This window comes from Notolepis coatsorum (assembly GCF_963971535.1).
Source record: "Notolepis coatsorum genome assembly, chromosome: 3".
In the NCBI taxonomy this organism is placed as follows: Eukaryota; Metazoa; Chordata; class Actinopteri; order Aulopiformes; family Paralepididae; genus Notolepis; species Notolepis coatsorum.
The window spans coordinates 29,283,848-29,296,973 of record NC_140167.1 but is presented as its reverse complement, the minus strand read 5'-3'; the positions used below and the strand labels follow the sequence as shown (position 1 = coordinate 29,296,973).

The following is a 13,126-nucleotide window of genomic DNA, read 5'->3' as shown; positions in this document are numbered from 1 at the left end:
AAGCAAAGACTTTCATTATTATATGACATAGTACAGCTTATGCTACCATGTTACTCAATTACCTTGTTGGGGGATTGACTTGCAGAACCGCTGCTGGCCTTTTTAGCTGGGGGTGGAGATCCGCTGGCAGAGCGGGATGGTGAGGGGGAGGCGGAGCCAGGGGCTGGGGCTGGCCGCTTCAGGACTACTGGTGGTGGAGGAGGGGAAGCAGATCTAGACCTGGACACCCTCCTCACAGGCAGGGGGCTCTGAGAGGCTCTGGGGGGGGGGGGAGAAGAGATAACGTCAGAACTTTGAGTTTATAAAAAAAAAACTAGTAATGACAGATTTACAACATAAATGCTCCAGCACATAACAATAAGAATATTGTGTACTTCTATCATTTTGCCAAACTGCTTTGCCAGAAACATTACCTCTGGTTCTTGCGTGGCTCCGGTGTCCGGGACACCCTGCGGATGGGCCTGCCGCCATGGGAGGGGGACTGCTGCCTCCTCTGGTTAGATGGAGAGCCACTGGAAGTCTCGAAGCGCCCCTGGGGACTGGGGGAGCCCCTTGTAGGCCGACTCCGGTTGGCAGGGGAGGGGGAGTGGCGGTTAGTTGCCGTGACCGGGGATCGAGTCTCCCTGCCTGGTCGGTTAATGGGCAGCATAGGGCTCCTCCTGTGTCTGGGGGGAGAGGCGGAGGAGGGAGGTGTGCGTCTCTTTTGAGGGGGAGGACTCCTGCGCTTGGGGGACCTGGAAGGGCGCCGCTTAGGCCCCGGAGAGGGGCGTTTGGTGGGAGAGCTGGACAGTTTTCTCTTCGGAGGGGGCAGGGGCGAGGGGCTGTACCGGCGCTGGATAGGGGGAGAATAGCGCCTGGGGGATGGAGAACGTCTACGAGGAGGTGGGGAGGGAGACCTGACGAGAGGACCAGAGGAGAATCAGTCAACATGTCTCTTTCTTGCTTCGGTAATGTCTAGAACATTTAAATGATAGCACCTGTCTAGGAATAGGATGAACGGGCGGGTACCTGCGTCGAGGAGGAGGAGGAGAAGGAGATCGGCGACGGCGGGGGGGGGAGGGGGAGCGACGCCTGCGTCCTCCAGGAGAGGGGGAACGCCTTTTCCTGATGAGAAAACGCATAATGAAATATAATGGGAGGAAAAATGTTGGAAAACTTGTTACAGATGTTTAATTTCTACCAAACCAATGGCTTGTGAGAAAATGAATGGCATGTCTGACCTTGGAGAGACGTCGCGGTGTCCCCGTCTGGGCGAGTGGCTGCGTCTTCTCCTGACGTCACCGTTCCGGGCGCCCGCACCCCCAGCTGGCCTCTTCGCCCCCTCATCCTCTGACGAGGAGGAAGACCCTGAATCTGAAACAAATTGAGCAGAGGACACCGTTGTTGACTGTACTGTAGCGTCAACGGGATGTGTATAAAAAAGGAAAAAACACCTAGGTTTTTGCCCCCTCCCCTCCCCTCCCTGAAGGACTTGCACAACTCCCGCTGCCTCAACAGAGCAAAAAAACATTACGAAGGACAGCTCACACCCTGGCTTCCACCTGTTCGACCTGTTGCCATAGGGCATGCGTTACAGGTGCATCAGAGCCAGAACAAACAGGCTCAGAGACAGTTTCTTCCCCAGCGCCATCACCACCTTGAACTCTATTATGAACCAATAATTCCCCCTTTCCCCCTCCTCCCACACTGTGCAACATCCTACCCACTACCGTCAAGTGCAATATCCACAGTGCAATACCCACCCACTACCGTCTGACACCGATTGTTATTTTGTATATTGTTGTTATTTTGTATATTGTACAGTATTGTAACATTGTTTTATTGTATAGTATTTTATGTTTCTCTTTTATTACGTGTGATTTTATATTCCACTACTGCATCTTAAGTTTGAGTCCCAAATCTCGTTTTATGCTAATATGACAATAAAGTACAATCTAATCTTAGGGCACAGCTTCATAGGTCCAAGATGACACGGACGTGGTTAGAGAGAGATAAGGGAAGTAGGGGGAGAGAGAGAGAACACGGATATATAGATAGCGCTTATAACCTGAAGACGACTCCCGATTCTGCCTGCGATACTGACGTCGCTGCTGCACAGAATCTGCTGTTGCCCCCTTCTCATTCTTATCCTCCTCTGAAATGTAAAGCAGTCGAGTCTGCCGTCAGTGCTCAGGTAACCAATGACACAAACATACAATACAATAACAAACCCATCACAAAAAAATAAAACAAGAGTAGTATTTTCATGCCTTAGGAGTAAATCCACAGCTCTATAGAACATACTGTTAACGTTATCGTGAATTAACATTTTGTGTTGTTTTCCTCTCTGCAAGGTCTCCCACTAAACATATTTCCTGGTACTAGTGGATGATTGACATGAGAAACTTTTGTCATCAGTTTTCTTTTCGTCATTTAGCTTCCTCGTGACAGTACAAAATGTGTGGTGCTTCTACATATACCTTTACGTATTTTACTAATAGGGGTAAGGAAATAGGTCATCAAGAATGTTCTCATCAATTAGTGACAATGGGGAAAATAATTAAACATTGTTTCAATTTGTCTCTTTTCTGTGTGCCGGGCATCAGTCCATCTATTTCAACATGGAGGATCTGCCCAGTCTGGATGGGAGTGTGGGCTTCTGAGAGGGCTGAAGGTAGTAGCTGATTAAGCCTGAAGAGCAGTAGTCTTACTGTTCTTTTGAACACAAGAAACCAGATGCTCACCTGACTCGGATCCCTCTGATCGCCTGGGCTTGACAGCATCTGATGGAGAGCTATTTCTCGCACCTGGTTTTCGTTTTGAACCTGGAAATCAAGTCATCAAGATGTCAGAACCGGTAATAAGCCATTGGCCTACTTTCTGTCTCCGTCTCGGAATATTGCAGTTCTGCTTGGCCTAATTCCATTTACTGATGCAATTGCGAACTATCCAAGAACCTGGATTTTTTCCCCAGCAATTAAAACATTGCAAGGTTTTCAGATGATGAAATCAGATGAACTTTCCAGGTCACTGAGTTCAAAATGCATAGTCTGTTATGCATCACAGATAGGCCTATTCCTGGATTGTTTTAACATATGTGGAATGTATCCCCCTGACAATGGCAGCAGCTGATCATGTAACATGAAACAGCCATTGTGATCAGATGACATTCTGATGGTAGGCAGAGTGATTGATGTGATGCTGACCGTACAGTCTTGGACAACAGCTAAATGATATGTTGTCTATGAAGATCTTGTATGAACAGATCTTCAATTAGTCTAAATACAGATGAGCACAATGTGTAAAATTGGAATTGAAAGTCACAATTCATGCGAGTGGTAATTCATATATTTAGTTCATAAAACTAAACTTAACACATTTGTATTCCTATTGTACTATTTTAAAAAGTATTGAAATGAATCAAACGGATACGTGAGGATTTTGTGATACGCTGAATCTTTGCCTAAAGACAGACATCTAAGCCTGGCCAGATTGAACATTACCCGCCTGTAGATACACTGTGGAATATGGGACAGAGAGGGGAGGGGATCTATAGAGGGGAGGGGATAAGGAGTAGGGAGCTCTATGTACCAGAGGATCTGGATGGGGAGGCGGAGGCCCGGCCCTTCCTGACCCGTGGAGAGGCTGAGCGTCTGGGCTTCGCTGACGGGCTGAGGGGCTTGGTCCTGGGCGGCGAGGTGGAGGTTCTCTTCACAGCCTTCTTAGGTGACCGGGATGTGGAGCTGCTGCTGCCTGAAGACGAGGCGGAGCGAGAGCGCCTCCTGGAGGGCACAAACAGAATTAATGAACCGGTACAGTACTAAAAAACAAAGTCTCAAGTATATTTCTCTAGCAACACACCTGCGGACAGGCGGCGAGCGTCTGTGTCTGTGCCTGGGGCCAGGGGGCCCGCGCCTGGGGGGGCTCCTGCGACGAGGGGACATCCTCCTCCTGGGGCTTGGCCTTCTACGAGGGGAGTAAGACCTGAGTAAGGTAGAGAGGAAATGGTTAAGATACCCTGACAAAGAAAACACAAAAGAAACCCACACATGCACGCGGGAGAGGCCACGGAGGTTCCTTATGACTTACCTAGAGCGAGAGCGTCGCCTACGAGGGCGGGAATGGGAACGTGAGCGGTGGCGAGGCCGGTCCCTCCTGCCGTCCTTCTCCCTGTCCCTCTCCCTCTCTCGTGACCGGGGCCTCTCCTCCTTCTTCACCACCACCTTTTCTGGGGAGGGTTCTTTGACTTCAGTCACAGAGTCTGCTTTCACCACCTCCACCACCACCACATCACTAGGGACCAAAAGAGCATGCAACATCAAGTTAGGTTTGACTAATTCTTACAAAGTAGTACCTAGAATTAAGTACACCGGGCGGCTAAGTGGCGCAGTGGGCAAGGCGCTCGCCACTAGTGCAGGAGATGCTGGGTTCGAGCCCAGCTCTCGGCATTGCTACCAGCTTGGCTGGTCGTTCATACTAACACAATTGGCAGTGTTAGGGGTGGGAAAGCTGGTGGGTGTGTCCTGGTCGTTGTAAACAGCGACTCCTACAGTTCGGTCGAGGCGCCTGCTCAGCGAGGAAAGGATCTAAGGGGGGTAGTGTGATCCTTCCACACGTTACACCCTCTGTGAGAGTCCGCGCTGCCAGGTGAAAAGAAGCGGTTGATTGGCTACACATGTGTCGGAGGAAGCATGCGATGGCCTCCACTCTCCCAGACCGACCGTAGGGGGTAGGTGCGCAGCGACCAGGAAGGGGATTGGGAATTGGCATAACGACTAACATTGGGATGGGAGAAAAACGGAAGAAAAAAGGAGAAAAAAATAAATAAAATTAAGTACACCATACAGAAAGGGTAATTAACGACTTTCCCCATCATCTGGTGAGGGCATTGCCTGGAGTTGCCTTTTCAGACATGTAGCACACAGCATGCAATTCTCAGTGGCAGACGTGTTCCAACATATGTGTCATCTCCCGCCTCGACTACTGCAATGCACTGCTCGCTGGCCTCCCGGCCACTGCCACTAAGCCTCTTCAACTCATTCAGAACGCAGCGGCCCGCCTGATCTCAAACCTACCGAAGTCGGCCCATGTCACCCCACTTCTTAGGGACCTGCACTGGCTCCCCATTGCTGCACAAATCCGCTTCAAGGCCCTCGACCTAGCATACCGTGCGGCAAAGGGAACCGCTCCCGCCTACCTCCGGTCAATGGTCTCTAACTACACACCCTCAAGACCCCTACGCTCTGCATCTTCTGGCCGCCTCAGACCTACTCCTATCCAAGCTCCGGGAGGGTCATCAAAGAGAAGTCGCCTATTCTCAGTCCTTGCCCCACAATGGTGGAATGAACTACCCACCCCAGTTAGGACAGCCGAATCACGTCCAATCTTTCGCCGTCGACTAAAGACGCACTTCTTCAACCATTATCTGAATTAAAAAAAATAAATAAAAAAAATCTAACCCTAACTAACCGTACTGTCATGCATTTGGATAAAAGCGTCAGCTAAATGACTAAATGTAAATGTATATGAAAATACTGCGCTTGGTTTGGGGCGCGGCAGGTAAAGCGAGGGCATGCCGCCTACCTCCTCCGCCTCTATACGGAAGACCATAATCTTTTATATTTTTTTTTTCTTTTTTCTTTTTAACTTTGGCCATTCGCGTTTATCACATTTACTCTGGTCAAGAATGACCGACAGAAACAGGCTGAAGGGGTACAGATGGGGGGGAAGACACTCTGGGAAAGGCACGGCTGCAGTCCGGGATTCGAACTCGCTAAACCCCAGATCCGTGACGAGCACGGTTGTCCCCGGCGCCGAAATAGCGCTTGAGGTACGCGGTGAGCTACTGGAGCTCCCATCTTTTATATTTATTTAACCTCGTTGCAGCGCATTTGCCCTCGTTGACGGCGTCCCGCTGTTTTAGTGTCTCTGAACCAATACATCGGTTGAAAGCGAAGATGGCCGTTTGATAGACACCCTACTTGGCCTATAGGGATGTGTAGTCGGACGTCGGTTTGGACCGCCCGCGAGGTCCACCCGTATAGGGATTTATCATTGGGAAAACAGATTATCGGCTATTGTAACATTTCTGCCACATGGAAATTGAAAAGCTTTCCATTTTCGCACAAAATGAGTTCCCTTCTATCACTAACATTATTGTTTAAGTATTTTTGGTTGAAATAAAATTCTGCTATTTATTTTTTATGATTAATTGCGAATATTTTCATCTTGAGCTATAGATTGTGGATGAATACGCACAGAAAGGTACACCATGCAAATGTTAATGCTTTATTTGTTTTAAACGAGACGATTTAGAAATGGGCAATTTCTAAATCCACTAACGACTGCCCACCGGTAGGGTTGGGCATCGTTTGGATTTGAACGATAACGATTCTCCATATCGATTCCTGTTCTGAACGATTCTCGATTCCGATTCTTTGAGGTGCAGGTCACAGCTTATTTAGCAGGAGATTTTTTTTTTTTTGATTTTTTTTCATACTATTCACATTTTTTTTTTTTTTTTTTTAAACTTTATTTTTTAGCGTTTATCGCTTTTCTGGTCAAGCATGACCGACAGTTGTAGGGTGAAACGGGAGAGAGAGCAGGGGGAGACATTCGGCAAATGACGGCGAGTCCGGGAATCGAACTCGGAGTCAACCAGATCCGTGACGCAGCACGGAGTCCCGCGACGCAGCGCGGTAACATGGTGTGCTACTGGAGCACTCTATTCACATTTTCAGTTGACTTGATAGTTTAATTTGGTTGCTGTACTGTAACTAGGGTAATAATTAACAAAGTATTAAAAAAAAAAACAGAAGTTAGGAACCGGTTCCTAATTAGAACCGTTTTTCGGTGCCCAACCCGACCCTACGGGGGCTGTTTTTTTTCACAATCTAATATAATAATAACGTCGATTATTAATTTCAATATAGAATATTCGTTGACAGCCCTACAAGTACAATTAGTTACTGCACACTACATCACCCCTGAGTGGAACATGGAAAGCCAAACGTTCCCCCACTGTACCGAAAACCCGTACCGAACCTTGACTTCAAAACCGAGGTACGTACCGTACCGTGGTTTTTGTGTACCGTTACACCCCTAGTACCCAGTGTTGTGTAATGCTGCGCTGATAAAGCGTGTCCCCGCTTTGAGGGCGGATTTTCAGAGTAGAAGCGGATATCTGCCAAAGCGCACGTGAGCGCATTTTCTTTTCATGTTCTGGCAACATATTTTGGCTAAATATGCCTCGTTTTATAAATGTGTATACAGAAACAATTCCATTGCTTTTGGTGATAATATTCATTCATTGCATTGATAACAGTGCTGTAATTTCATTTTCAAAACGTGTGCTTTTATTTTGATATTCCTTATTTCCACGTTGAAATTACGCTATACATTAACACTTTGAGTGCCCAAAACGACATAACACGTGTTATCAGCCGGCCCCTGAATGCCCACCACGACAATTAGCGTGTTATTCTTTTATTAGCGATCTGAATTCATATTTCATCAACCGAGTCACCCGTTGGTAAACCAGCCCCATCAGGAGCTCAGATGTGAAAAAACCACCCCCTATCGTCTCCCAGATGGTAATGCACCCTTTTGGAATGGACTCAATGAAAATGGATGAGAAAAGAAAAATCCGGAATCCACATTTTACTTCTCAGGCATGTAACCCGAGCCGATCAGATTCATTGTGGACCATCAGAACAGCGTGGAATATGTGTGGATCAATATAAGCGATCGATTTTTGGAATGGCGATCAGGAATTGGAATGATCTTTTTGGAGAACATCTGATCTGAGGTAAGGAATCTATTTTACAAGTCTTGGGATAATCAGAGTTGTATTTGCTGAGATCTCAGCGTTCGCCCTATGTGTGTGTGTGTGTGTGGGCGATGGCTTTGAGGAAATCAGAGAATCGATTTTTCAGATCGCCTATATAGCGTGCATACGTACACATATACTATCGATAATCTAGCGTTTATTTGAAAACGATTCATAAATAGGCAGAAAAATGACAACGTTCTAGAATATTCCAGTACAGGGCGTTTATCATGGAATCTTTTTATTTTCCTTGAAAACGAGGGCTTTTCAAAATGCTATAAAACGGAAATGAACCGATAAAAAAACAATCCGCTTCGACAATGTTGACTGGAAAACGAGTCATTGATAAGCGACAGGCAGATTAGACACATAATCCATAATTTAAAACATACCGGTAGATTAGGCGTTATTAACACTAACATTGAAGTGGATGGTGGGCATTCAAGCACTAAATCGTGCGCCCCCTGCTGGCACTGAAATTGTGGAGTCGCCAAAAAAATTCCTAAATAAAATGGGGTCGTGGTATAAAAAGTTTGAGAACCCCTGCTGTAGTCTAATGCATCACTCCTGGGTTTACTTTGGTACTGTGTGGAACCCTTTGATGTAGCCTAATGCATCACTCCTGGGTAGGGATGTCCGATATTATCGGCCTACCGATATTATCGGCCGATATTGGCATTAAAATGTGATATCGGAAATTATCGGTATCGGTTTAAAAAAAAAAAAACAAAAAAACAAAAACATTTATTTAACCTTTATTTACCCAGGCAAGCAAGTAAGAACAAATTCTGATTTTATTTATTGTCAAAAGTATGCATAATGTGTTAATTCCACGACAAGAGATATGTAATGTTAATTACCTGAAATTATTCCGTTTTGGGGGGGGGGGGGGACCCTGCATATATCGGTATCGGTTGATATCGGTATCGGAAATTAAGAGTTGGACAATATCGGTATATCGGATATCGGTAAAAAAGCCAATATCGAACATCCCCTACTCCTGGGTTTACTTTGGTACTGAACCCTTAGCGTAGATTTGTAACTGGCCTATGACTATTTCCATTTACGGTCATACAACACTAAGAACATTAGTAGATCATGCCCACTGCATTTAAATCCAAAACCGAGTGGGACCTTTTAGTTTGTCCAGGCGAGGTGGTGAGTGCAGCTGTGTCAGTCATTTGGTCTGGGAAATTACCATTAGGCTACTGGTGATGTTAAGTGGACGAGCTACAGTCAGGTCCATAAATATTTGGACATCGACACAATTTTCATAATCTTGGCTCTGTACACCACCACAATGGATTTGAAATGAAACAATCAAGATGTGCTTTAAGTGCAGACCTTCAGCTTTAATTTTAGGGTATTTACATCCAAATCAAGTAAACTACTATTGTTGTAGAAATTACAACAATATCTATATGTGTCAGTCTCACCCTTTTTAATCGTGACAGTGATTGCTTTGGAAGTAGTTCCAGTTCAGGCAGACTTGGAGCAATAGCCATCATGTCATAAGGTAGTTCCAGGAAGAAGTACAATGCCCGTGTTCATAGTTCATTATTAATGTGCCCCATTACGAATTTACGATACATGTAATTAGAAGAAATGCATTGTTGGTTTTGGTCTTTTCGTAGACTGTGTTGAGTTGACAATAATGGAAAATACTTTTTTCCACCAACCAATCCTTTAAAAAGGACATACTGGGGGCGCCCCAGTGGCGAACCACATAGCGCGCTCAGCCGCGACACAGCCGACCCGGGTTCGATTCCCGAACCCGTCGTTATTTGCCGAATGTCTTCCCCCCACTCTGTCTCCCATTCCTCCTCTGTCTCTCTCTACTGGACTGCCCAGTAGAAATAAAGCGATAAAACACAAAGAAAAAAATCTAAAAAAAAAAAAAAAAAGGACATACTGGGTTAACTAGTGGGGTGGTATTGCAGTCAGTAGAATTGCCGTCAACTGAAGATATCGTTATAATGGTAAATTGACTGCATTTTATAGCGCTTTATCCAAAGCGCTTCACAATGTTATGTCTCACATTCACCCATTCACTCACACACCAGAGGCAACCATGCAAGGTGCCAACCTGCTCATCGGGAGCAGTTAGGGGTTAAGTGTCTTGCTCAAGGACACTTCGACACATTGCCGGGATAAGCAGGACTCGAACCAGAGAACCTTCCACCGTCGCCCCCGTTATGATACCAGCTGATAGAAGAAAAAGAAAAACACGTCGTCTTACCTGGTGGAGGAGGCCTCCTGGATGATTGGCTCAGGTAGGGCACTTTCTGACGTGTCAGGCTCAGGCTGGGGCTCTACCGGTTTCAGGGGCAGCTGCATCAGGGCTGGTGGGGGGGAAGCGGCGACGGTTGGGCTGGGTTTGCGCCGCGGGGAGTGCGACGGACTTCGTTTCCTGTCTCGCTTCACTGGCGAGCGTCGCCGTGGCGACGGTGACCTCGACTTCCGCCTAGGCAGATGAAGCAACCACAAAGATAAGGTTCCACGTTCTATGATTAATAGGGAAGGATACTGAAATACAATACAGGTTGTTTTTTACCTCCTTGGGCTTTTAGACTGAGCCCTCTCTCTGTTTTCTTTGTTCTCCCTCTCCTTCCTCTCATCATCCATCTTCTTCAGAGAAGCTAGCTTCTCCTGTTCCATCTGACGCAACAACACAGGGAGAAATTATGTCACCAGTATTTCAATTTTTAGATTTTAGATTAAAGTGTATTGTCATTATACACCGTCAGCACAAGTACAGTACAACGAAGAGGTTTGGCATCCAACCAGAGTGCAAATGTAACCGTAAAGTGCAATAATAATATACAATGTACAGGTGACGATTATACTGTGCATGTGCATACTAAGGGCCAAACATCTGTGCAAATAGCACATACCACCAAAATCACACATTGGGCCATGCCTACTAGACGCAAAGGATATTGGTTGTCAAGCTGCTTTTGTATGTTGTAGTGTTGTCACGAATACAACATTTTGACTTTGATACAGATAGGAAAGGTAATGGAATATATTATTAGTAGGGCTGTCAAAATTAATGCTTTAACTCTGGAGATTAATTTAAATTTATTAAAGCATTAAAATAAATTAAACTAGATTAATATATGGAGTGAAAAATCTTCAATCTTAGCGCCGCGGATATAAGAAAGAGGTCTAGCTGAGTCAATGTTGATGGTTTTGTTGAACATTTGTATTTCACGGGAGAGAAACTGTATTCAAAGAAAGCTATTAAAATAGTCTTTTGAATCTAAATATACTTTCTTTGTGTTGATTTTACATTAATTCCATGATTTTACTCAAGTAAATATCTGTTACAAGCTTCGGTTTTATGTAGAAAAATGCTATTGTTAATCTAGATTAATTACAGAAAATTGTGAGAATAATTAGTTAATTTCTTTTAATCTATTGACAGCACTAATTATTAGATGACAGAACATGGAAAATTATTTATACAATTATTTAATTCATTATAATTGAAACGCTATTGAATAATAGTGAATTAATTAATAGTTAATGCAATTATTCTGTTACAGCTACTGAGCTATAATTTATACTATAGCTACTGTGCATCAATATCTTCCTTTTGAATGAAATAGGTTCAGGAGAGAGAGATGTAGAGAGACACACAGATAGACAGATATTCTCAGCCCCCCCTTCCCTCACTATGCCTCTGTTCCAAGTGATGGCTTACTGTGTGCGTTTATGTGCTTGTGTGTATGTGCGTGTGCAAACGGGAACGGGACACACATCTGTGCAATAGCACACACAACCAAAGTCACTGGCTGGCCCACAGTGTGCGTGTGCTAACTTTGCTAGCGTTATCCGCCTCAATAACATTAGCTGCCTCGCCGGATTCCTCTACTCAAAATAAAAATGAAGGGCTTCATGGCTGGCTGAATTTTTAGCGTCGTCTGATTCTGAATGTATAACTTGCCTATGCCGGTACCGTGACTTTGTTTTCCAGCGTGTACTGTGTTATTGTTTCATTTCTCTCGCATGAAACCAGTCGCGTTTATGCGGCTTGTGGAATGTGGGCCTTGTAGTTTTTGAACGATTAGCAGCGGAGCGAAAAAAGCATGACTGAGTTTGTAATCTTCACTCGCACACTGCAAGTAAATGATTTTTCCGGTTCGCATGTTTATGTGAGAATGCGAGCGAAATGCTCGCACTGTAATAATTATATATATAATTAGTAAACTGTCTGGGGCTTTTTTTGCCCCCCTTAGCTGGTTTTCGGGGGCATTTGGTCCATTTTCGAGTGCATTTTGCCCCAAGCCCCCGTTAATTTCTAACCCTGGATGAGAGTATACAGTGGTCATCAGGGACAAGTTTGAGAGCATGAACATGAATAGCAAAAACCCAATGCTAATGTAATAAAATACAAAGATAGGGCATTCAACTTGTTGATTTAGCTGAAGATTAATTTGACAAGCATTTTGCACTTGGTGTTAATCTTGGACCCTGCTTACAGTATTCAATATATTAATATTGAAGACCTTTCCAAACTGTATTTAAGATGAATACGTTTTATGGCTTTTTATTCGTGAATGTGAATTTAAGACACTAGTGCAGTGCCTGTTCAGAACGGGCTGATTGCTTGGCTGCCAGTATTGCTGCTTGCGCCCTTCTCCAGAACCGCTCATCAAATAAACTTCACATTCGACAGACACTTTGTTGGGTCCTCAGCAACACACCCACCAAGTGTGAAGTCGACTGGATGAACGGTTCTTGAGACAATCGAAGGACAGACAAAGACAAGAGATCTCTTTCGCTTTAGTTAAAGAGTAGCAAGACGGACTTCCGGTATGCCAGCAGAGGGCACAGACGCATAAGAAGCCGAGCTCCCGGGCGAAGTGAATTTCAAACACTTAATAATCCAAAGAAAACATTCAACCAAGACAGAAAGGTAGATGAGTGTGAGAAAGAAAGGGAAGGACCGGAAGGGAAAAAAACATTCAATAATTCAAAAAACGAGACGACAAAAGGACAGACACCGAAGCTAACGCTCCCGCTAGCTTAAACAACCAGAAGCAGGCCGCCAGCGTGCAGTCAGGACACGAGCCAAGCATGGACCAGGTGGGCATAGTTGAAGTGATAAAAGAACTGAAAACAGACTTAAAAGAAGAGCTCAGGAGAGTTAGCGAAGACATAAAGGATAAGCTCGATACTATCGCATCTGAGATACAGAGCCTAAAACAACGAGTAGAGGAGGTCTGGAGGACTGGATAACGGAGGTGTCGGACGCACTCAGAGAGTCTAGAGCAACACAGAGTTGCACAATACAGGTTAGTTGACCTGGAATCA

General features: G+C 45.1%; 1 protein-coding gene across 4 annotated transcripts in view; it reads right to left on the bottom strand.

Moving 5' to 3' along the window:
* The window catches only part of srrm1 (serine/arginine repetitive matrix 1), a 28,442-nt gene that overhangs the window by 1,971 nt on the left and 13,345 nt on the right, over nucleotides 1-13,126 (bottom strand). For 3 of the 4 annotated variants that reach the window (XM_084310548.1, XM_084310550.1, XM_084310551.1), the window contains 11 exons: nucleotides 10,362-10,465; nucleotides 10,047-10,271; nucleotides 4,069-4,272; nucleotides 3,841-3,963; nucleotides 3,571-3,761; nucleotides 2,724-2,804; nucleotides 2,048-2,134; nucleotides 1,221-1,353; nucleotides 1,009-1,104; nucleotides 414-896; nucleotides 63-258 (listed from right to left, as the gene is read on the bottom strand). In XM_084310548.1, the coding sequence (XP_084166674.1) occupies nucleotides 63-258; nucleotides 414-896; nucleotides 1,009-1,104; nucleotides 1,221-1,353; nucleotides 2,048-2,134; nucleotides 2,724-2,804; nucleotides 3,571-3,761; nucleotides 3,841-3,963; nucleotides 4,069-4,272; nucleotides 10,047-10,271; nucleotides 10,362-10,465 (1,923 nt within the window). The remainder of the gene's footprint in view (nucleotides 1-62; nucleotides 259-413; nucleotides 897-1,008; nucleotides 1,105-1,220; nucleotides 1,354-2,047; nucleotides 2,135-2,723; nucleotides 2,805-3,570; nucleotides 3,762-3,840; nucleotides 3,964-4,068; nucleotides 4,273-10,046; nucleotides 10,272-10,361; nucleotides 10,466-13,126) is intronic. The other variant, XM_084310549.1, reaches the window with a different exon arrangement.